The 24916-nt window shown below is 36.3% G+C and overlaps 3 protein-coding genes across 6 annotated transcripts; 2 read left to right on the forward strand and 1 right to left on the reverse strand.

Annotated features, from left to right (window-relative positions):
- The first annotated feature begins 10136 nt into the window (after window positions 1-10136).
- On the forward strand, window positions 10137-14156 carry LOC113319384. 2 transcript variants are annotated; one of them, XM_026567647.1, is made up of 5 exons: window positions 10137-10782; window positions 11024-11500; window positions 11721-12743; window positions 13261-13463; window positions 13562-14156. In XM_026567647.1, the coding sequence occupies exons 1-3, from the start codon at window positions 10245-10247 to the stop codon at window positions 12434-12436; spliced, it is 1731 nt and encodes a 576-aa protein (XP_026423432.1). In that variant the 5' UTR covers window positions 10137-10244; the 3' UTR covers window positions 12437-12743; window positions 13261-13463; window positions 13562-14156. The 2 variants fall into 2 exon arrangements, with proteins under 2 accessions (XP_026423432.1, XP_026423436.1); XM_026567651.1 differs by lacking the exon at window positions 13261-13463.
- A 499-nt stretch (window positions 14157-14655) lies between these two features.
- Window positions 14656-18319, forward strand: LOC113319397. 3 transcript variants are annotated; one of them, XM_026567663.1, is made up of 5 exons: window positions 14656-14759; window positions 14928-15582; window positions 15978-16097; window positions 16173-16992; window positions 17769-18011. In XM_026567663.1, exons 1-5 carry the CDS (start codon window positions 14736-14738, stop codon window positions 17986-17988), a joined length of 1839 nt encoding a protein of 612 aa, XP_026423448.1. In that variant the 5' UTR covers window positions 14656-14735; the 3' UTR covers window positions 17989-18011. The 3 variants fall into 3 exon arrangements, with proteins under 3 accessions (XP_026423448.1, XP_026423445.1, XP_026423454.1); XM_026567660.1 differs by having other exon boundaries at window positions 15978-16992; window positions 17769-18319; XM_026567669.1 differs by lacking the exon at window positions 17769-18011 and adding an exon at window positions 17570-17723 and having other exon boundaries at window positions 15978-16992.
- LOC113319421 (ankyrin repeat and SOCS box protein 2-like) lies at window positions 18318-23688 on the reverse strand. The gene is made up of 12 exons (XM_026567679.1): window positions 23636-23688; window positions 23470-23520; window positions 23187-23371; window positions 22623-22754; window positions 22383-22522; window positions 21894-21980; window positions 21361-21549; window positions 20951-21103; window positions 20600-20701; window positions 19813-19983; window positions 19635-19714; window positions 18318-18432 (listed from the first exon to the last, which is right to left on the reverse strand). The coding sequence occupies exons 3-12, from the start codon at window positions 23218-23220 to the stop codon at window positions 18342-18344; spliced, it is 1179 nt and encodes a 392-aa protein (XP_026423464.1). The 5' UTR covers window positions 23221-23371; window positions 23470-23520; window positions 23636-23688; the 3' UTR covers window positions 18318-18341.
- Between the last annotated feature and the right edge of the window lie 1228 nt (window positions 23689-24916).

Genomic DNA, 24916 nt, shown 5'->3' on the forward strand with positions numbered 1-24916 from the left:
ACGAAAGCAAATTGAACCCCCTAACTGAATTAGCCCTTTAGATATCAAGGAATCCGATGGCACATATACCCCAACAGAAAAATTGCACCTAGCAAGCACTTGCAAATTAGGTTTGCAAGAAGGGAAAAATATATAAAAAGCAATTTCTAAGACCTGTATTTCGTCCCAGGACCCAACTCTATAAAGTCGAGAGGAGTCTCCACTCTTAGTTTATTTATTTATGATTTCGGGTTTAGGTATAAACCAAGATTAATGGAGGAGAGTTACGAAAGTAAGAAACCTAAAAAGGAAAAGCAGGATTCATCATGTGTGATTCCCGGCGATATCATAATATATGATATATACTAACAAGAGTTCCACCGGAGAGTTTGGTACGATTCAGGTGCGTATGCAAAACATGGTCCAAATTGTTCTTCGATAACCCGTTATTCATGAAGTTGCATTCTCAGATAATAATAAATCAAGTTCATCAGGTTTTATCCACGTCGAACATGAAGTTAATTCCATCAGCCGTGATTATATGTCTAGCCTCGTGTTTATAAATCACAATGGCAAGAAAACGAGGATCATCCCATTTAAATCAATCAATACATTGTTCCATACGAAAGTCGATATTCTCCACTCTTTAAATGGCGTTTTGCTATTACGTTGTGACCGTACTACATCTTACAAGTACTATGTTTTTAACCCGATCACTTGTTGTTCAACTATCATACCCTCACCAATCAATGATCTTACACCCGGTGAAAAGGATTGCTTTGGTTTGTGCTACGACAAACACAAGGTGGTGTTTTGTGGACCTTACAGGAGTAGCAATGGATATGAATCTTCTCCATTCTTACAGAAAATCAAAATTATCACTGTTGGAGATGGCTTAGGAGATGATGACGATCCATGGAGACATATAGTTGTTCCGGAAGCTTTTCAATTATCTGGTTATGACTTTTATGCGGACAGGTTATATTTGTGTCGTCCAAACTCTTATTTCAATATAAATGGTAGATTTCGTCATTATTTACATGGGATGGTTAAACCGCGTGTTACAGATGAATATTATTTACTTCGTCTTGATGTAACTAGAGAAGTTTATGTTAAAATCAAGCTCCCGAACGAGGTTTCAACTTTGAAGCTCAAATGTGTTCTTAATGAGATGGAAGGGTTATTATGTTTATCACATTATACTAAGGAGACACATGAGTTAAAGTTATGGACTTCGAAGAAGAAAGACTACAACTGTGATGAGGATGAGAATGAATGGGCGGAGATCAGGTTCATTTTAAGCATGGAGGACAGCAAACGAAACAGTTTTGTGTCTTCTATTCAGCCTTTGACGATTCTCACAGTTCCGGGAAAGAAGTTCATATTTGCATATTACTCTTATTCCCATAAGTCTAGTAACTACTCTTATGACATTGAGCTTAAACAGTTGGAGATGATTCATGGCCCAACAAGTAATCCTGTTCCACTGCATTGGCATGTCAATAGCTTTGCAAATTGTTAGAATCTTTAATGATTTGGTGGATTGAGCTGAAACAACTACTTAATACTTATGTTTTGATTCATTTGAACATTGCTGGAGAAAGGGCAACCTTTTATAACTAGCTAGTAAATTTTTAAGGGCGCTGCATCTCTCTCTAATTTTTGTTTTCCTTTGTTTTTGTTGCAGTTTTAAAGTTGAATAGAAAAATGGGTCTCTGATTTTGTATCAGGTTCATGCATGCGTTTTGCACCTTTTTGTGAAAACTAAGGAAAATATAGACTAAAAACTTATGACAAAAGAGCCCTTGAATCGTTGATATGACTTTTCATGAAAAGGTGCAAAATTATAAGGGTATAATAGACAGATCCCTTGGTATGACTTTTCATGAAAAGGTGCAAAATTTTAAGGGTATAACCAAACACCATGAGTGAGGCCGGAAGCTTCTTAAATCAATTTTGTAGATTGATTTTTAGATTTCCAGGGAAAAGTTATTTCATTACATTTTGTTGTTGTTGTTGTTGTAATGGAGAACATGAAGACTCATCAGATAACTGGTGGCGGCGGCGGTGATGAAGAGCGGATTTGCAGAATAAACAGTGTGAAATATGGGAAATGCAAGCATGTTAGTGGTGATAATAAACTACAATATTGTGATTTTCATTACATAATTCTCACAGATTTTATAACAAACGGCATCACTTCAAAAGAGATTGAAGAACCTCCAACCAAGAAGAAGTATAAGAAGAAGAAGAAGAAGAAGAAGAACAAGGAGATGGAGAAGAAGAATCTGCCTCCAGATGAAGAGCGTTGTTCCCATGGAATTAATGGAAGATGGAGATGCAAGAATTTTAAGATGGGTCATGGTTCTGCTGCTGCTGATGATGATCGTATAAGAATTCCTAAGACTAAACACTGTGAAAAACATTACAATTGTTATGCAAATTATAATAAGAATCAAAGGAGAAGGGGGGATCATGGTGAAGAAACTAGGGATTCCAATTGCTGGAAACGGAGGAAGAAAGTAATAGGAATTCAACCACCTAATAGTAAGTATTATTTCTTATTCTATCTTCATTTTACTCATTTTTTATGTTTTCACTTGCTCACATGTTCATAGTTGGGAACAAATTTCATAGTTTCATCTGTTCTTGTCGTTTCGGTTGCTTCCATGTTTAAGATATGATAATTGAGAAATTTCGTAAGTTTCATCTGCTAACTAATTGGGAATTTAATTTCTCCCTGCAAATAGCTTACCAAGCACAATCAAGACACAAAAACACTCCTTCACATGGCCTTTTCTGTTCAGAATTATGTGGAGAATAAAATTTTATAGGGGCGCAAAGAATATGATGTATGGTTCTGGGAAATTGAAGAAGCGATTGGGAGTTGAGTCTAAAATCTAAATAGGTCTCTACTCAGTCACGCCTGTGGTAGGATACAGAATTTTTTTCCCACGAGTGGGAAGGATATGTAACGGTTACCATTGTCTTTCATGGAATACAGAATTTTAAAATTATAGCTTGATTAGAGGTTTGGCAAATAACCTTCCATGTGCTGAAATAATTTAACGGGACATAAAAGATGAAGGCTATTATTGGGACGTCACATTCCAATAGAGGGGCGTCACCTAGTAGGACAAAAACGGTTCATCCATAAATAATTTTAAAAACCCCTTATCTCAAATAATTTTGTAATAACTAAACAACCCTTATTTAGTTAATTTTAATTTAATTAAATTAGATAATAATTAAATTAATGAATTTTGTTATATACTTGATGAATTCTGGAACAAAGTTTTTGTGGGAAGAAAAATTAGAGAGAAAGGTTTGTGGCATGGGAAAAGCGGTTACACGGGAATAAATGTTTGACAAGTGAGTATTGGATGCCCATGCCAATAAACGACCAACTACTCGCCAATGCATTCAATTGCGTTGTTCATTATATCTCGAATTCATTGAGTTTCACATTTGCACCAACAAGAGTACCATTTGACGAAGAATCGGATAAAACAAGAAGAGTGGCGATGGGTTACGTGCACGGAAACCATTTATTCCGCCTCCAAATGAGTGAAGGACGCTCATTACCTCCATTATTCGATTGTAACGAAATGTCCAAGTCTTGGTGTAATAAATTCGAGGAAAGTCTTGAATTTTGGAAGGCACTACAAATGTGGAGGAGTAATGTCTCATTTGCATTGTTGAGTGATGATGAGGATGATTAAATGTTCGTGAAGGGTGGTGAAAATATTTTGAATGACTCACTAGGAATAAAATATTTTGTCTAGAAGTGATAATTGAGTCATATGTATTTTGGTAGTTTTGAATGAAGTATTTTGTTGACAATGTTATATATATTTTGAATGACTTACTAGGAATATGAATGAAGTATTTTGTTGAATTGATTTTCTATTTTTTCTTGATAAAATTTTGGATAATAATTACGGCTAGGTTCGTGTCCCAAATAATCTAGCCGTAACCATATATTTCGCCATATTTTGGGATAAGTATTATTACGGTTGGGTTTTTTCTTATACGAACCCAACCGTAATTGAAGCCGTGATCTCAATATTGATCTTAAGAGCACGTCAAACCACATGACATTACATAAAAATTACAACCCATCAAACCACATGACATTACATAGAAATTAAAACCCATTAAACCACATGAGATTACATAGAAATTTCATTACAAAAGGACTAATATTCGGGTCTACGAGTGCGATAGAAGTCCTTCAGGATGTTGAAATGAGGTAAGTATTGTAAATTTGACCTTTTCCACCTTCTCCATTCCTGAATAGCACACTCTAAAACTTCAGAATTAGTTTCACCTCTAAGTCAGTATTTGACCAATAATACGAACTAATTCCATAAATTCTTTAACTTGATCCCTTATCGTTTCGTACCGACAATACAACTTAATTCCATCACGGTTATAAGAGTTACCGGTTTTAGAGCAAAAGTTTTCATAAATAGTTCTTCAATAACTTGTACTTACAAAACCACCTTGACGTCGTTCTGCTCCTATTTTTGGATAGCATAGTACATAGTTGCGTCAAATACACAAATTTTCATCCAAAGTAAAACCAGGTTCAGCCATAATCTAGTATATTTCTTTCTATATTAGAGTAAGAGTTTAGGTGGAGATGGTTGATATTGAAGATGTAATGTCTAAATAAGAAAAAAATAAGATGGTTGGGCATTATATATATGTTAAACTTATATATAAAAACAAGATGTGTAACGGTTCTATTTTCAAAACTCATGTCGTACAAGTTCCCAACGACTCTATTTCAAACCAAATATGGACAAAAAAACAACAAAACTCACCAAATATTGAACATACGGCTAGGTTGGAGAGAACACGAACCAGGTCGTAAGTATGAGAATTTAAGAAAAATGAGGTTTATCAGAGTTAAGGTTGGGTCAGTGTCCTATTTGTACCAACCGTAAGTCTGCAAAACACTAAAACTTGAATAGCATCAGACTTACGGTTGGGTTGGTGTGCTCAGAGACCCAACCGTAAGTCTGATGATATCATTCCTGACAGAATTACGGTTGGTTTTGGCCTATACTAACGCAACCGTAATTCTTCCCGAATAGCTTTTTTAACTTTGTGTTTCACTTGAAATTCAGCTACATAAATCCCAATTTTAAGACTTCTTCATTCATTCTATCTAATGTTAAGCCAAAACTGTCCATTCACTCAAACATAAATCAAATGATATGAATGCATTAGACAAGGAAAAAAAGTGTGTCCACGAAGAATTACGGTTTTAAAACCCAACCGTAAATAATGTTGCTGATAGATTTTTGAGTTACGGTTTGTTTCATGGGCATGAAAACCCAACTGTAACTCGATTTTTTTTCCTTCGTTGTTCTTCTCTAGCTTTGATTTATTTTCTTATAAGCCTCTTAATAAAAATTGAAAATATAATCCAACCAATAAAACTTGTTCATTAATACTAAGTACCATAATATAATCCAAGCAATAAAACAACCAAAGGAAACTAAATAGTATTTTACAACACAAACAACCAAAGGAAACTAAATAATATTCTACAACGCAAACGGCCAAAGGAAACTAAATAGTCTTTTACAAGATAGAGTTTAAGGAGAATGTCTACTCATTACGAGTACGACCACGGTCTCTTTTGTTACCACCTTTGTTACCACCTCGAGTACGAGGACCGTCACGACCACCATGACCACGACCCCGACCTCGAGCATGCATATCCTCTTCATTGGTTTAAGAACTACTAGGTGATGGCTGACGTTGACTAGTACCCACATCTCTACTCCTCTTTGTGCCCCTCTCTAAGTTCTCGTAATCCTTGTTTGGATCAGGCAAGTCTTTGATTTGTTGTAAAACCTTTACTTGTGCACTTGTGAGTGCCTCACCTTTTTTTGACGCATGGAGTCAATGTTTGTGCCAAGTGAAGGCATTTCTTTTTCTATTTTACATATCAAAATGAAACAAACATATTAGTACAAACAAATATAGCGTCATGAAACATATTAGTAGATATGTAAAAAAGGATCATAAAAAATAACAATTTTACTTACCGTCTTGAATTATAGCGTTTTCCAATCCATATCAAATACACTTTTCTTCTCGGCTTCACGCATCTTCTTTTCTAGATCCTTTTGTATATATACCGCCGCTTCCGGATCATTATTGATCACATGAGGATGACCAAAATGATAATACCATTCCAAATAACCTTCTTCAGCTTCCTTTGTGCCTAGAGCAGGAATGAGCTCCTTCATATGGATTTGGTATTGTGCATTATTGCGGTCGTTCCAAACATCAATACTTGGCTCTAGGCTGTAGTGGAGCATGACATTGGTACTTTTTACGGAAGAAACATTAGGCAACAATTTGAACGATTCTTGAGTGACTTTTTCTTGCATATAGCCATATTGGCGGAGAACTCGACATGGATTGGCCATTACGTACCCATAAGGATGAAACAAAGGCCCGTTGTAGGATTCCAAACTTGAAAAAACACGATGATCAATCTTTCTCCAAACTTATCATTCTTTAGATCTATGTAAGGATCAAATATCACATCATCAACGCTGAGAGCATCCATTTGCAACCTTAAAGCAGCGATCTTCTTTGTGCTTTATTTGGGTACCAGTGAATACAAACTTTTTTCCTGTAGGACGACCATTTTCATCATCTGACCAAGTTGTAGAAGGTCTTATGCTCGGAAAGTGGTCATATACCCATGCCTAACAAATTATATATAAACATAATAAATAAATACATAAAACAAAAAAAAAAGATGTATATATAACAAAAAAAAGAAGACAAATTACTTGGAAAAGACCAACATTCCCAGCAAGTTTAGTGGCTCCAACCCTCGAAGATCTTCGAAAACTATCAAGTAAATAAGCAAGGGTAGCGGTGCCCCAAGCATACTTTTTCGTCTCCTTGATATCTTTTAACCATTGTAGATAGTGAGTATTAACTCGATTTCCCGAGTTATCAGGAAAGAATATGGTACCAAGGGCATGCAATAGGTATGCGTTGGTTGTATGACGAGCTCTTGTTTCATCTATCACCTCCTTATGTACTACTACAACGTAATGCATGTGTTCTCCAAACATATATTTCAGATTCTTCAACAGTATCTTTTTGACAAGTATAGCTGGACCTTCTCTTGGTTCAGTTGGTTTATCTCTACCACCCACTTAAATTGCTTCTCTCTCTCAGCTGGCTCCCATCCAAGTGTGTCTTTGACAAGAGCATAAAGATCTGTCCAACTCGTGTTGTTGTCAAAACCTTCAGAAACAACTTTTCCTTCAATTTTTAAGTCCAAGATTTGTTTCACATCATCTGGCGTTATTATCATCTCGCCGAATGGGAGATGAAAAGTATCGGTTTCTATCCAATATCGCGCTCTAAAGGCAGTTGCAATAATACAATCAAACTCATGTTGATGGTATAGAATTCCCCTACCTAACCCTGAATCCAATACAATATCACGAACAGCTTCATTCTTCACTTAACGGCCAATGAGCAGCCCTTTGATGTTTCATTTTCTTTACCGCAATTTCATGATCCTACAAAGAATGCATAAACAACAAATTTTTTAAATTTCTAAATTATACAAAATAAACAATATATAAAGTTGAACAAAATCATGCAAAATAAGAGAAAGTTTGAGATTATTACCCTGCTTTCGCAAACCTTAGCAGCCCATGGATGTGGATAACCAAATAAGATCGCAGATTTATCGGGCGCCTCACCCCCAAGGTGCACCATTCTTCTTCTTAGGCAACAAATTACTGCCTTTAGTAATATGCTTTCCTTTTAGTGAAGGTTTCTTCCTCAGATTCTTTTCCTTCACTTGAGGTTTAGGTGCGGCTTCAGGTGAAGCAACAATAACTTGTTTCCCTTTTCCTTCAACAACAAATTCTTCTTTTTCTTGTTGATTTGGTGTATCCCTAATCACAAGTGTACCTCCCGATATCATCGGTAGTTCAAATTGATCCCCTTCAATTTCTAGATCTTGGAAAACATTATCTTCCTCTTGAGGTGCTTCAGGACATGTTGAGATACTTCCTTGAATCATATCATTCTTCTTCTTAGCATCCTTGTGGAGACCTCTATAATCTACCCCACAATTAATCTCATGGCGAGGTGTAGGAGTTTCTTTTAGCGTTAAATTATTTCCTCTCTTCTTCTTATGATTTACTCTATCAGGATTCCTGCAAATTACAAGAAATTCCACTTATACAATCAGTATTGATGTATTAGTAACACAAGCCAATCTATTAAAAAAAAATATTCAGGATAAATTACGTCTAGGTTATCCAAGAGTAAAACAAAATCGAACCTAGCCGTAACCAATTACGGTTGGAAATTTCAGTCATCCAACCTAGACGTAATCAAACTTGAAGATTTTTATAAATATACAGGAAAAATAGTTTAGGTTTTCCCTATAGAGAACCAAACCGTAGACAATTACGTCTGGAAAATGTAGTTTACAAACCTAGACGTAAACCAAAATCTGAAATTTCTTCAAACATACAGGAATAATTACGTCCAGGTTGATCCTATAGAAAAATAAACCGTAAACCCAAAAAATTACGGCTAGGTTTAGAAAAGGAAAATTCAGTAAAATAACCTTGATGTAAGACTACATCTTACGGTTTGATTCAAGCTAAACCTAGACGTAAATCCAATTTTACGGTTTGAATTCAACTAAAACTAGACGTAAGACAACATGAAAATCCTATTTTACAGTTGAATTCAACCGAACCTAGACGTAAGTTCTTCATATTCAAATTTTACGTCTAGAAACCTAGACCCGAACCCAGATGTAACACGAGCAGAAATGTAACTGAAACCTAATTTTACTTCTATTTCTTTCAATCTAACCAATTTTAAGAACAAAAACGAGTAAACAAAGATGAGTTTGTTCGATTATTACCTAACATACACCATGGGTTTTTGTTGAGGAGTTTGAAATTCTGATTCTTCAGTTACTTGAATCAGTTGTTGAGGATGAAGATTTTGGTCTGGTGGTTGATTGAGATGCTGATTCCCATCACTGGAATCAGTTTGCTTCTTACTCATCTTTAGCAGAGATTTCAATCCGACGATGTTGAGTTTTCGAATCTCCGATTAATCGAAAACGATGAAGCGAATTGAAATTGACGTTATTGTGGAGGAGAGGAAGAGAAGAAAGATGAAGAGGAGCAGTTTTTTTCATGAATTAGAATAGAAAAGACTAGGTTTTTATGTTTTTATTTTAGTTCAAGGTTAATTTAGACATTTTGTTTTGGTGTTAGGATATCCCATAACCACTTTTTTGGACACTAAGAATCCAAGTGAAGCCCCTCTAATAGAGTGTGACGCTCCAATAATAGCCTTCATTCCTACACAGACTTTATGAGGCATATACATCTATCCCTTTTGGAAATTCTCAGACACCATATATTCTTTGAGATGTCTTTAGATTTAAAGCCCTGCCCCATGGTAATGTCAAAACTTGAAATAGAATTACTACATGCCTATGTAATCAGAGATTTATTTTGATATTTAACTTCTAGGTGGACGCACAGGAGTTTGTGAAGGAGGACTAGTAGGAGCGCAGGACAGTATTAAAGGTTATTGTGAAAGTATTTTTAACTTTTTTCATGGGAAGAACTCTTTTTGGGGTGCTAAAGCTTGTCTCAGTATTAGGATCTAGAGCTGCAGATATATTATCAACAAACCTCTAAAGTTCTAAACTCAGTTTTAGAGTGGAAAACTTACCACCTTTATGTATTGTGAGTCAACTTTTAATAGATAAATATAATATTGAGAGTTCTCAAAATCCCAGATTAGATAGCTCTACTTCTCTTGTAACAATAACTCACTCCGAGTTTTAATCTCTAGCATATACAAGAATAACTCTAGTTGTGCCAAAACAACAAAAATGTATTGTACACTTATTTGTGTGTGCACATTTTGCTGAAGTCAAGCCCATGAATATTTGTTTATTTCATTATTACAAGAGTAGATAGTAAGATCTTTTTAACAGCTTCAACAGTTATAATCAGAAACCTTATGACCAAAATGCCCCTACTAGGACCTTCTATCCATAATATAATAGAAAAAAACACAGAAAACCCCCACCTACCCAACAGTACTTGAGAGAGTACTTGAGAGAGAGACTTCTTTAATGAAATGATTTTTAGATTCACTTAGAATAGTTGATCAGATCTGATTTCACTTCTAGGGAAGAATTAGGACTCTCTGTTGGTGGAATGGAGGCGGCTCATCAGAAAGCTTCTGGTGGTGATGAAAAGATTTGCAGAAGAAAAAACGATGGGAAAACTGTGAATTGCATGAATGTTAGTGGTGATAATAAGATACAGTACTGTGATAAACATTACAAAGATTTCACAGATTTTTACTCAGAGAATCCTTGTCTGATAACTGCAAACAAGAGTAAATGTCTACCCAAGAAGAAGATGGAGGAGATCGAGTTGCTGAAGAAGAATAAGCTGCCGCTTCCAGATGAACACTTATGTCGTCACAATACTGGTTCATGGAGATGCAAGAATCTAAGGATGGGTCATGGTGCTGCTGATGATGATCATAGTGTTCTTAAGGCTAAAGTTTGTGAAAAACATTACTATTATTACCGTCAGAATAAGAAAAAGAGAAGTAGAGATGGTGATGGTGCAGCTGCTACTGGTCCTATAGAAGAAACTAGGGGTTCCAATTGCTCGAAAAGGGGGAAGAAGGTAACGGAGGAACATGACCGCTCCCTTGATGTAACAGGAATTCAACCACCTACTAGTGAGTAATTCTTATTGTATCTTCATTTTGTTGATTTTTTTATGTTGTTGTTTGTTTCAATTGCTTACATGTTGAAAATTATGATAACTAATTGAACAAATTTTGATAGATTCATCTATTGAATTTAGTCCCCCTAATGAAGAGTAATTTGTGATTTCCAAAATTCTTAGTTTGATTGCTAGAAAGGAAGAGTAAGAATCATTGCATTGTCTAACTAATTGGGAATTTCCTGTATATCCAGCTGATATAGAAGGTGGTTCTGCCAATGTTGGGACCAAGAGGGAAAATGTCCAAGGAATGGAAAGGTCTGGCGAACTAGATTTTACAGATTTTTTAATGGAAAAACCATCTTTGATCACTTCAAATGAAATGAAGAAGGAGATGGAGATGGAGAAGAAGAAGCTGCCTCCAGATGAACAGATTTGCTGTCTTACTAATGGAATGGGATGGAGATGCAAAAAATTTAGGATGAGTTATGGTGCTGCTGCTGATGACGCTAGTGTTCCTAAGACCAAATTTTGTGAAAAACATTACAACTATTATTCAAGTTATAATAAGAATTATTATAAGAAGAAGAAGACAAGTGGAGATGGTGAAGGTGCAGGTGCAGGTTGTACTACTGCTACTGGTCCTGTAGAAGAAACTAACTGCTCGAAACCGGGGGAGAAAGTAACCGAGGAAGATGATGATGCAGAAATTCAAAAACTAGGATCTGCTGGTGAGTAATTCATATATCTTCATCTGTTACATGTTTAAAATTATGATAACTAATTGAACAAATTTCATAATTTCACCTCTTCCTGCCGTTGTTCGTTTCATTTGCTTACATGTTTAAAATATGATAATTGAGAAAATTCATAGATTTCATCTGTTTAAGTCCCCCAGAAGAACAGTGAGAATCATTGCATTGTCTTACTAATTGGGAATTTGTCATGCAGCTGATAGAATTGGGAGGAAGAGCGAAAATGTTGAAAGAGCAGAAAAGTCTGGAGAACCAGAATCATTCAAAGGAATGGGGGAAACTGTGGTTGAATTGGAGAGTCTGGAGCATTACAAGAGTAAGTGTTTTCAATTGTCTGTGGAGCTTGAGAAGAAGAAAGTGGAGTGCACCACAATCCAGGGTAAATTGGCGGAGGTAGAAGAAACTAGAAAGACTGCTGCTACAAATGAGAGTGAACGGACACCCGCGGATGCAACTGAATGTTGGAGGAAAATGTTTTCTGATTTGACAGGATGGGTAGAGTCTCGCATTTCGGATTTGGAAAACATAATCCTGAGGATGGATAATAAAGTTTCAACAATGGAAGGATGTGTAGAGTCTCGCATTTTGAAGTTGGAGAGCCTAGTCCCGAAAAGTGGAAAGGGGGGTTCAATATTGAGATGTGTACAACTGTGCCATTCAGAAAAGATAGAGTCCGAAGCGCAGGGTTCGCAAAATGACTTTACTCGGAGTGGTGAAAAGCTAAGAGATGAAAATGATAAGAAGGATTCTGATGTGTATGAGTGTAAAACCAAAGAGAAGGTGCTGAATGTGTATGACGCTGGTAGTCTGTATCAAGTGAGGGTGAAAACGTTGGAGAAAGGAAGGGTTGGGGCTGTTCGAAGGAGGGACCATCTCAACATGGATCATCATCTCAAGATCATCTGGAAATGAGTACGGAGCCTTTTGTGAACTTGGTCTCAGATGATGACAGTGTTGAAATTCTTGGCGAATTTGAAGATTCTGATAGTTCTACTGATTCAGAACATTCTCTTGGGACCCTGATGGACATGCTGGCGATGAAATATAGAAACAGGAACGAAGACAAAGATATCAAATGGAAGTGTGAGGCTGATATGCTTTCATCATTTGAAAAGGGACCTGATCTCTGAATGAAAGCTGTTTGTGCTCTCTGTCGACAGCAGATATCTAAAGAAGAAATTTCAGACAAGGGGTTGCTCCATAACAGTGATGCGCTCAGGTACGTTAAATATTCTCTATACATTTTCCTTCTTTTCCAGTTGGCTTATACATTGGTTTGTTCAATGTCCCAAAAATTTGAGAGCTTGTTGGTTTACATTTTTTATACTGTCTATGTTCAGTTGCTTAATCTATTGCATGGACTCTTTTTTCATATTCTGCTGTTGAATTCATAGGTTGTTTTCCTAATGTCATGTGAATGATGCAAATCATCTATTATTTACATCGCATATCACAGTATCTGAAGGAAAATGTAAATCATCTATTCTTGGACATTTTTTATACTGTGAATGAATTCATAGGTTGTTTTATACTCGCATATCACAGTATCTGAAGTCTTATCTTTATACATCGGAATGAAAATGTGTGTCAAGATGAATGAGCATATCATACATTTGTTCTTTTCTCATATACAGTCAAAATATACTACCTATCTTTAATGAAAATGAAAACTTGTGGTTGTTAAGTCTAAATATAATTGGTGGAGATATGTATTGACTGCGGATTTTGCATATCAGTTATCGAAGGAATTGGGTGGCACCAGATAAATTAGTGGTTGGTTTCTTCGTAATTGTCAGATAAAAGATTTGCTGGCTGTCCATAATTTGAAATCTGTCGTGGTTGACCTGGGGAGCAGAAGAGATTCTTGCTTGTGGCTTCAACTGCACAGGGCAGGGTAGCCATTCAGAGCAGAAGAGATTCTTCGTTATGTCGAAACAATGTACAAAATGGAATGAGATGAATAAATCAACAGTAATGTCTTTTTCTGGTTTTTCGTTTTCATACACTTTTAGCCTTATTGGTATTTCCTCTTAACAGGTGTACTACTTTGGCCAAGTTTCTAATGAACGAGGACTGTGAAGGTGACCTGAACAAGTCTGTGAAAGAGTTGGAGATATTTGATTCTAAAGGGGTTGAAGACTGCAAGAGGCTGGCTAGAAGATACTCGACGCAGTTATTCAGTATTTATCAAAATGGAAAAGATCCTTTTTTCCTTCCATCTACAACTGCCAGCCATGGAGATGAGACTTCCAAGTGATGGATTGTTGTGTAAGTGGACTTCACTTGTTGTACAAATATGAAAATGAAAACTGGTTAGTGTAGTAAGTGATAGTATTATGGTAGTTACACTTCAGGTTTTTATGGTAGGGTGTAAATGGAGAAAAACAACCTTTGTTCAGCTCATGGAACTGATAATGAAATGTGTGAAATCTAATTACTGAAATGATAGCAAGATTACCCCTTGTATTTTAGTGTAACGTTTTTTAGAACGTAACAAGGTTGCTGACTGTGTGTTGCATAGTTTTTATGAGGAAGTCTAGTGGAAAAATAAAGTACATTTACGGTGGCATTGTATGTGCAAATTGTGTTATAATCAACATTATTACAGTTCTTTATCATTCTTCATAACTTTTGAGTTTCAGTGCACATTCCAAATCTAAATGCTGAAAATTGCTATTAACTTTTAAAGTGTAATGTTTTGTAGAACTAGTAACAATGTAGCTGACTGTGTGTTGCATAGTTTGTTTTGACGAAGTCTAGTGAAAAAACAAAGTACATTTATGGTTCCATTGTCTGTGTTATTACTGTTCCATTGTCTGGGAAGGTCACTGCCATGTGTTGAGGAAGCCTACCCTATCAACATTTTGAGTGATACGCCTGCCCTATAATGCGCCTTAGCCTTTCCAATACGGGACGTGATTATGCACACCATTAGTGCAGTGAACTCGGAACTTGTCTGTTGAGATTATTCGTAGTAAATTGGCAATTAACTCGCTGAGTCTTTCATGACTCGGTCGATCCTTGATTATTGCGGAGCCCAGAGGAACTCGGGGGACAGGGTCATAATAGTAATAAGTATCTTATGTATAAAAAAACCCTAAAAGAGGCAACAAGCGGTGGAGGCGGTCAGATTCATTTCATTTCTTCTCAATTCTTCTTTTCCCTCCATTTCATTTCATCTTCTTCCTCAGTAGATTCATTAAAGAACAAGATGACTCAACAAGCCACAGACGAGGTACATACTCAACTGTTTAACTTGTTTTTTCTCTTCCATTATTCCACATGTTCTATTTTTGTGTGTAAGGTTATCTAATTTAATTCATGTTAAGTTATCAATTGAATCTATTCTTCTGTCACTGCTGTGTTAGTTGTCTAATTTATTTCATGATAACCTATGGAATAGGAGGATCCTTGTAATGCTTCAACCTCTAATACAAAACGTGATATAGCTTGGGAATGGGCTATATCAGTTAATCGGCGCGTCAAATGTAAGTTATGTGGTCATGAAATGAGTACCATTTTTAGATTTAAAGACCATCTTCTACGAATTCCAGGCGAGGTAAGACCTTGTCCATCCACTACACCGGAAATTATGAACAAAGTTGCAGAAAGCAGAAAATTAAAGATTCAGAAGAAAACAGACAAGAAGAGGATTCGTAAGTTTTTTGGTGATTTGGATCAAATTATGGAGCAAAGTGATGTGGAACTGGATGGTGGGAATGTAAGGGCCAGTAAGAAAATTGTAACTAAAAGGAAATTCCATGTTGTGAGTGATGTTAGAGGTCCACTTGACTTACTAGTTAAATCAGATCCGGCGAAGCAGAAAACAATACAAGAGCTCCAGCCAGCAAAAAAGCAACTGAAATTGGAAGCATGGGATGCAATTGGCGCATGGCAAACCGAGCAGAAGCTTCTTAGGAAGACAAATAGAGATTGTGAAGGTGCTGCTACAGATCCTATAGAAATTAGGGACTCAAAACTAAAGAAGAAGGTAATGGAGGAACATGACCGTTCCCTTGATGTAACAGGAATTCAACCACCTGCTACTGATGATACCCGTGAGTAATTCTTATATCTTCTTCAGTTTTGTGACTTGTTATGTTGTTGCTGGTTTCGTTTGCTTAATTACTTGTTTAAAATTATGGTAACCGATTGAACAAAATTTCATAGTTTCATCCGTTCAACCCGTTGTTGTTGTTCGTTTCGATTGCTTACGAATTTAAAATTTGATAATTGTGAAATTTCATAGTTTCATCTGCTAACTTAATTGCCCAGAGGAATCATTTCATTGCTTTGTCTCACTATTTGGGAATCCTCAATCTTTTAAATTCCCTAGAGGAATCATTTCATTGTCTTACTAATTGGGGATTTTTAATCTGTTAAATCCCCCTGAGGAACAGTAAGAAATTAAGAATCATTATATCGTCTTACTGATTGGGAATATTTCATGCAGCTGATACAATTGGGAGGAAGATGGAAAATGTTGAAAGAGCAGAAAAGTCTGGAGAACCAGAATCATTGACAGGAATTACGGAAACTGTGGTTGAATCAGAGATTCTGGAGCATTACAAAAGTAAGTGTTTTGAATTGTCTGTGGAGCTTGAGAACCAGAAAGTCGAGTTCACTAAACTCCAGGGTAAATTGGCAGAGGTAGAAGAAACTAGAAAGACTGCTGGTACAGATGAGAGTGAACGGACACCCGCGGATGCAACTGAATGTTGGAGGAAAATGTTTTCTGATTTGGCGGAAACTATGGAGTCTCGCATTTTGGATTTGGAGAAGATAGTCCTGAGGATGGATGATAAAATTTCAACAGTGGAAGGATGTGTAGAGTCTCGCATTTCCAAGTTGGAGAGCCTAGTCCTGAGAAGTGGAAAAGAAAGTTCAATATTGAGATGTGTACAATTACGCCATTCTGAAAAGATGGAGTCCGAAGTGCAGGGTTCGCAAAATGACGTTAGTCAAAGGTGTGAAAAGCAAACGGATGAAAACGGCAGCAAGGATTCCGATGCGTATGAGTGTAAAACCAAAGAGAAGGTGCTGAATGTGTATGACGCTGATTGTTTACGTGTATCAAGTGAGGGTGAAAACGTTGGAGAAAGGAAGGGTTGGGGCTGTTCGGAGGAGAGACCATCTCAACATGGATCATCATCTCAAGATCATCTGGAAATGAGTACGGAGCCTTTTGTGAACTTTGTCTCAGACGATGACAGTGTTGAAATTCTTGGCGAATTTGAAGTTTCAGATGGTTCTACTGATTCAGAAGGTTCTCTTGGGGTCTGTATGGACATGCTGGCGATGAAATATAGGAATACAAATGAAGACAAAGAAATAAAATGGGAGTTTGAGGCTGATATGCTTTCATCATTTGAAGAGGATCATGAGCTTTGTATGAAAGCTGTTTGTGCTCTCTATCGACAGCAGATTTCTGAAGGCAAGGGGTTGCTCCATAACAGCGATGCACTCAGGTATGTTAAATATTCTCTAGACATTTTCCTTCTTTTCCAATTCGCTTATAGATTGGCTTGTTCAATGTCGCAAAAATTGGAGAGCTTGACATTTTTTATACTGTCTATGTCCAATTTCCTAATCTATTGCATGGACTCTTTCCATATTCTGTCGTTGAATTCATAGGTTGTTTTCCTAATGTCATGTGAATAATGCAATCATCTATTATTTAGCTCTACCTTAGAAAACTATCCTCTTATTTCATTAGTAGTTAGAGCATTATTACTTGCATATCACAATATCTGAAGACTTATCTTTATGCATTGGAATCAAAATGCATGTCAAGAGGAATGAGCATATCATACATTTGTTCTTTGCTCATATCCCAGTCAAAATATAGCACTTCCAGTCTATCTTTAATGAAAACTTGTGGTTGTTAAGTCTAAATATAGTTGGTGGAGATATGATATGATTCTGCAAATAGGTTATCTAAATGAAATTTCAATATTTGTATTGACTGCGGATTTTGCATATCAATTATCGAAGGAAATAGGTGGCACCAGATAAATGAGTGGTTAGTTTCTTGATAATTGTCAGATAAAGAATTGGGAGCAGCAGAGTTTCTTGCTTGTGGCTTCAGCTGCACAGGGCAGGATAGCCCATTCAGCAAAATGTTCATAGTTATGTCCAAGAGCAATGGACAAAATGGAATGAGAAGAATGAATCAACAGTAGCATCTTTTCTTGGGTTTCCGTTTTCATACACTTTTAGCCTTGCTGATATTTCCTCTTAACAGGTGTACTACTTTGGCCAAGTTTCTAATGAATGAGGACTGTGAAGGTGACCTGAACAAGTCTGTGAAAGAGTTGGAGATATTTGATTCTAAAGGGGTTGAAGACTGCAAGAGGCTGGCTAGAAGATACTCGACGCAGTTATTCAGTATTTATGAAAACGGAAAAGATCCTTTTTTCCTTCCAGCTACAACTGCCAGCCATGGAGATGAAACTGCCAAGTGATAGATTGTTGTGTAAGTGGACTTCTCTTGTTGTACAATTATGAAAAGGGAAACTGGTTAGTGTAATAAGTGATAGTATTATGGTAGTTACTCTTCAGGTTTTTATGGTAGGGTGTAAATGGAGAAAAACAACCTTTGTTCAGCTCATGGAACTGATAATGAAATGTGTGAAATCTAATTACTGAAATGATAACAAGATTACCCCTTGTACTTTAGTATAACGTTTTGTAGAACGTAACAAGGTTGCTGACTGTGTGTTGCATAGTTTTTATGAGGAAGTCTAGTGGAAAAATAAAGTACATTTGGCATTGTATGTGCAAATTGTGTTATAATCAACATTATTACAGTTCTTTATCATTCTTCATAACTTCTGAGTTTCAGTGCACATTCCAAATCTAAATGCTGAAAATTGCTATTAGCTTTCAATGCCATTCCTGGTGCAGAACTGCATGATAAACCAATGAAATTTGAGTTTCAGCGAATTTCTTACCCTGTTCAGACCAATAAAAAAATGTAGCACCTCCCCATTCAGTTGGGTAGCCGTTAAGAAGAACAATCTTAACGAAATTTTGCCAAGTTATTGTAGGTGGCGCTCTAGATTTAAGTGAGTGTTTGTTTTCCCACTCACAGTACTTAGAAATATGAAGCAGTTTCTTTTAGAAAGCTCTATAGTTGAGTCCACCGCACGCAACATTTTTTGGTCACAAAGTTGGAATGCAAGTTCTTTGTCTATTTGAACTATGCTCATTCCGAACTCAAGTTTTATTGGCTTTGATGCAATACACCAAAATCTAGTAAGCAGGAGAAAATAGAAACAAATTATTGCTACAGATCTAAAAGTGGTGTTCTAAAGCACACAGAATTGGAAACACCTGTACAATTTTACGAGTTTTTTTGTCAAGGAGCCAAGAGGGAAAAAAAAACTGATAATAAGAAACCTCACTACACATAGTTGGTCATTGCCATGCTTGGGGAGACTAGCTCAGTGTTTTCAGACTTGTGAAGACTTGAATTTTAACAAAAGAAACTTCAGAGAGCTACTACATGGTTCAAGCATTCGTTAGCAAGTTTCTAACTTTTTACAGGAATCGACCAAAAGCTTCACCCAAAAAGAGGTAACAGAATATCTTCCTTTCAGTCTACAGTGGGACATTCATGGCCTTCAACTTGTCTAGAGTGACCTCCCCGTAAGAAACAAGTGAAATAAATTAGAACAGGTCCAAATCAACATTTCATGGGAACTGAAACCTACAAATATTATTATGACTTTCTCTCTAATTAAGCAACACCGTCGTCTGTCGCTTCTCGAGCTTTACATGCTTTATCTTGTGAAATCATGGAGGGGTTCAAAACCATGTATCGCAAAATTCCGAGGTTTATCGTTATTTTTCAGCAATATCTGGGAAGGTCACACTAAACTATACTAACCGCCATGTATTGAGGATGCCTACCCTATCATTCAATCACTCCTGATAACAATTCCAGAGTTTTAAGTTTCAACTCCACTGCTCTGATGGTTATCGGTCATCTAATCAACATCTAGCAGTTCAATTCCACTCACTAATCAGCACAAGTTCAGGTTTTAATAATGAACTGGTTAAGTATGAAAGCTGAAGCCAAGAAGTAACAAATCAAATGGTACCTAACCTTAATGCATCTTCAAGCTCTTTATTTTTAGGATCCAGTTTCAGACCACTGGAAAAAGTACTTGCTGCCTCGTCAAGCCTCTGCAGCAAAGCAGAAAAGATTACAAAAAAAACAACGAATTATTTGAATAACGGGGAGCAGATAATTATCCAGCAAGAACAATGTGACAAATATGTACTTTCAGCATTTTCAGTGCTACGCCTGCTCTGTAATGCGCCTTAGGCCAGTCTGGCCTTTCCAATATGCATTGAGTAGCATCTTCAAAAGCGAGATCTCCATTTTTTAAATACACATAGCACAAACTCCTGTTGGACAGCACAGCTGCATCGCGAGCCTTCATGTCGAGGGCCTGAAAAAAAACACTAGAGCGATCAACCCATCCATGGGAGGAAAAACACACACAAGACAGATTAAAAGAAATAGACTAAGAATCAAAAAATCTTGAAGATTGATTTCCACATTTGAGAATATGCAACGAAAATATGGAACTAGTGGATATGGGTGGTTCCTATTTTAACTCCGATATGGGAGAAGCATGTGCCTCTGTTATGTAACACTAACCCCTTTAAAACATCAATTGATATGTGCATTTAAGTTGCTTATAGATTAAGCTCTCTTTGTTGGGTAACACTGTGCAGTTGAGACTTGAAAATTTACTGTTCTGAAACTTGGTTGTAGATTTTGGAATAAGCATATAAGGAACTTAACTGACGAAAACAGAAATGAACTCTTGAATCCTATCTCGTTCTAGATCATGATTTAAACAAATGCACATTTGTAGTATAAATTGTGATATTCGCTTGCAATTCCCGAAGGATCCAAATTGTATCGCATATGATGATATGTATGCTTAAAAATCATGATAATATCTACATGGAGGATGTTGTCTTATTTCACCTTCCATATAAAAGCCATCAATTCAATTAAATGCTTAACCTTAGAGTGTTTTGGTTACAAAAGGGTACCTCTGTGTACCAATATAATGCCAGCCAATAATCCTTCCTCTGGAATGCACTTGTTCCCCTTGATTTAGCCACAAGAAAACTCTCCTTGATTTGACGAATCATCTGTCAGAAATGGAGATTTCAAACAACATATACCCTTGAAAGTTTTTATAAACTACATAGTTATGAACTTCATTACATGAAAGTTGGAATCAGCTGAATGCAACAAAAACAAAAACAAGAATGAAATGATAGGAATTTTAATGGTATGGCATACATACTACGAACTTAATATCGATCCAGAATTTCTAGTAACACAGGATGTCATGAAAAGATGGCGAAGTCATTTTGGCCCCAAAATGATATAATTACCTTATTTTCAAACTCCTTAGAATTTGCATGCTTCATTATTCCATTAACGCTCCAGTCAACATACGATGGAACAGGAGAAGTAACAGGAAAAAGAATCTCAACACCTCGATGATTGCCAATAGTAGCTACAATTTCTATTGGCTTTAGTCCGTGCTGTGACAAAAAGAAGTGGACTCTCATGAGCCAGACAACCTGTAGGTGATATCGATGAATCATCTGATAGTGTAATGATAAGAAAATGCAGTACAAAACTAAACAGAGGATTAAGAAAGTTGCGCCCTTCTTGCCCAAGGACACAGTAATCAATACAATCCCTTTGATTGTTGGTCTTAAAGTGACCCATGAAGCTTTGTAAAGTCGACTTATGATGTCCACTAAATGAACAGAGACCGAAAGTATATTTAGCTTACTATATTTGTAACATTTGGATCTGCACCAGCTTCAACCAGTAGCTTGATGATTTGTGTCGTCCCCCTTACTGTTTTTGTAACATTTGGAGCTGCACCAGCTTCATCCTTGATGATTTCTATTGCGCCCACTTCAGCTGCAACTATCAGAGCCTTCACTCCATCTCCTCCAAGATTTGGATCAGCACCTGCCTGCACAGACAGCAGAAGATTTTAAAAGTTGGGTATAATTGCAAAACCCAAAAAAGGTAGAATAAACATACTATTGAGGCACCCCACAACCAGCAAGCAAATATCAAACAATCCTTAGATATGCATGTATGATGAAAAGTACAGTCACCACTCCTAAAGACCCACTCAAAAGAAATGGAACCAAGATAATATAGAAATCAAGAAAAAGAAATAGCTTGAATGGATAAAAGAGGAGAAAGTTTACATTGACGGTACCTAATTTGGAAGGTAACAGCTCGAATCATTCATACTAGTTTAAAGATATGTTAGTAAAGTCCAACAAGAATGTGGGAAAATAAGTCTACCTTCAGTAATTTCTCCGCGCATTGCCAAGATTGAGAACCGATGGATGCCTGAAGTGGAGTAAATGTATCATGGAATACCAAATTAGGCTGCAAAGATAAAACAGATGGTAGATTCAGTGACCCCCTTGCTTTGAGAACAGAAGTAGAAACTGTGGAGGTAAACAGAGCGATTTTATGTTATTATAGCTTTCACGTAACGACTAAGCTGAAAAGGAGAAGCTTATAAAGAAAAATTAGAAAAGATTCAACTCAAGAGCCATAGGAAATATAAGCTTTTAGTTATACCGGTAGAGCTTACAATACATACTATCGTGTATAGATGATTTACCTTAAAAATATTTCTGATTTTGAAGAGTTAAAAATAAACATATATCCGTGATCAAGCATCTAATCAGGACATAATTCTAGATTACCATTCAGAAATCACTTGACATTTTGATAAACAGATAGCCACACCTGTTCATGAAGAAAAGGCAAAATGCTACTCACATTGGCACCATGGTCAAGAAGAACTTTAACTGTATCAGGTTTGCTGGCAGTGGCAGCATATTGTAGCGGTGAGCCCATATCAGCTATAACATCCACATTAATACCTTTTGAAAGTAACAAGGGTATGACATCTGTATGTCCTGGAACACGAAAGAAAAAGCATCACGATCTTATTTACGCACTCTAAGATGTCCAACTAATACATTGAAAAGTTACCACATCAATTGGCATGCAACTTACCTCTCCCAGCGACATAATGCAAAGGACTTCTATTTGAATCATCCAGTACTTCAGGATTGGCACCCATTGCAAGAAGATATTCTACAGCGTCCAAACGCCTTTCCATAGCTGCATGGAATAGGGGAGTTTTACCTGCGACTCACCGCAAATTGCAGAATTACTCACACTTGTATTAACATATTTTAAGAATATCAACCTCAACTTCAATTGTTAGAATTTAGAACTACTCCACAAGTTATTATGGTCATATACCGCCTTTTCTTACCATTCAGTTACAGTAATCCACTCCTCCTCATACTCAAATTTAAGCTTATCAACAAAGAACATTCACCCAAACATTGATTTCTTTGTAAACATAATAAAAATAATTCTTAGAAAACTGAAACTAAAAACACCCACACATTTACATCACAGTTATAAAAGAAAACTGAACACAAAACAGAAGAAAGATTGTTGAACATCATGCAATAGTCATTTCAGAAAACCCCTAAACGTTACAGCTACATGAACCAAAAAGAACAATTTCCAATTCAACTCTTAAATTCCTAAGAGACTATTTTATACCTGATCCATCTTTGACATCAATTTCAGCTTCCATATCTTCAATCAAGTACTTAAGAACGTTCACTCTCCCTCCAGAAGCAAAGCAGCATGATGAATAGCACGTGTACCACCATCAGGATCCTTAGTATTGTTAACTATTCCTGGAATTCCATCTTTAACAAATTGATCTATCACTGCTGCAATTGCTGATCCAAAACAAAATTATCAACAAAACAAAAATTAATAAATAAAGATCATCAAAAACAAATAAGAAATATTTTAAAATAAATAAATTGATGTTTACTTTTGAATCGATCGAGTTCGCCAACATGAGCAGCAAGTAGTAGCATCTTAGCTGTAAAAACAAAGAAGAAACAAATGGATTTAGTAAAGAGGTAACTGAAAAAAATGAAGAGAGAAAAAAGTGTGAAACAAAAATAACTCTGATTAGGGTTATAGATGGTACGGACGTGCAGCTTGAATATACTCCATGTCTGAGACAAGAAACAGGAAGATGAAGAAGAAGCAGCAGCAGCAAGGAGATGGTTTTACTTTACTTCCGGAAATGAAGAGAGAAGAAGAAAAGGGTTTTTCATGAAAAGGCGCGCCAAGTCTTTGCTTACCCCTAGTTAGTAAGTTCGCGAATCATTCGCGAATTTTTCCGTATCACGAATTTTACCGTCTTATTCACGTACGTTTGCAACTCCGAACCCAAATCGCGTATTATGTGGCATTCCCGGATTATTCGCGAATCGTTCACGAATTTTATGTATCCCGAATGATACGTCCGCTTAATTCGCCATAAATTCTTTAGCTTTTACTTTTCAAAGACTCCATTTTTTGGGCTTTACTGCCTCCCGAACATACACGACCAAATATTAGACGTGTTGTAATTTTTATGAAACAAAAACGACTGAAGAGATTTGAAGGTGAAGGTGAGAGAGATCTCAAACTCACTAACCAAGCATCTAAACCACCATACGACGTCCTCTTGGATAACTAATGTTGTATATATTATTAATATCATCATATTGAGTTTATTTTTTCCTTAAATAACTCACACATATGCATAAAAATTGGTCTATGACCTTATAAATACAAATTATTTATTATATATAGATACCGAATTTTCAGAGCCGAACTCACATTTATAAATCGAATTATACACGTACGTATGCCGTTCCGAATTAATAACGAATCACGTCCCGTTGACCGAATTTTGGACCGAATCTGGATTTTACAAAACCGTATAATACTCGTACGTTTGTCGTTCCGTACATTTGCCGAATCCCGAATTGCTAACTAGGTGCTTACCTAGACGGTCTACTACGACAAGTCTTTACGGAAGAGGGTGGTTGGGTTTCGTCACAGGAATACGTAACGTGGGAATATTTTTTATTCTTCTGTTAGGCCTATTCCTATGAGTAAGTCAAACACTGATTTTTGGCGTACAATAGAACCTCTATAAATTAATACTCGTTAAAATAATAATTTCGTTAAAATAATAATAATTTTTGGTTTCTTTTTGGGCCTATAATGCTAATATAATAATTCGATAATATAATAATTTAATACGTTTCAAAAATTTCCTTTAACTATTTATATGTCCCAAATATTATATAAATTAATAATTACTAGTAAGAAAATTGATAAGTTTTTTATATACATCAAACTTTAGGAAAATATGAATCAATAGTTGCTTGTTTTTTTTTGAAGTTCAAATCCAATTTTATTTCATCCTTAATTACGGT

The sequence above is a fragment of the Papaver somniferum genome, chromosome 1 (genome assembly GCF_003573695.1).
Source record: "Papaver somniferum cultivar HN1 chromosome 1, ASM357369v1, whole genome shotgun sequence".
NCBI classification, from domain to species: domain Eukaryota; kingdom Viridiplantae; phylum Streptophyta; class Magnoliopsida; order Ranunculales; family Papaveraceae; genus Papaver; species Papaver somniferum.

Excerpts from the sequence above, each read along its gene's own strand:
- LOC113319384 (XM_026567647.1), top strand. The coding sequence starts at position 10,245 with ATGGAGGCGGCTCATCAGAAAGCTTCTGGTGGTGATGAAAAGATTTGC. Across the intron at positions 10,783-11,023 it reads AGGAATTCAACCACCTACTA|CTGATATAGAAGGTGGTTCT; the intron begins GTGAGTAATTCT and ends CTGTATATCCAG. Across the intron at positions 11,501-11,720 it reads TCAAAAACTAGGATCTGCTG|CTGATAGAATTGGGAGGAAG; the intron begins GTGAGTAATTCA and ends TTTGTCATGCAG.
- LOC113319397 (XM_026567660.1), top strand. The coding sequence starts at position 14,736 with ATGACTCAACAAGCCACAGACGAG. Across the intron at positions 15,583-15,977 it reads ACCTGCTACTGATGATACCC|CTGATACAATTGGGAGGAAG; the intron begins GTGAGTAATTCT and ends TATTTCATGCAG. Across the intron at positions 16,993-17,768 it reads CATAACAGCGATGCACTCAG|GTGTACTACTTTGGCCAAGT; the intron begins GTATGTTAAATA and ends TCCTCTTAACAG.
- LOC113319421 (XM_026567679.1), bottom strand. The coding sequence starts at position 23,220 with ATGGAAGCTGAAATTGATGTCAAAGATGGATCAG. Across the intron at positions 21,981-22,382 it reads TTCTTGACCATGGTGCCAAT|CCTAATTTGGTATTCCATGA; the intron begins GTGAGTAGCATT and ends TTATCTTTGCAG. Across the intron at positions 19,984-20,599 it reads CATTATATTGGTACACAGAG|GCCCTCGACATGAAGGCTCG; the intron begins GTACCCTTTTGT and ends GTTTTTTTTCAG.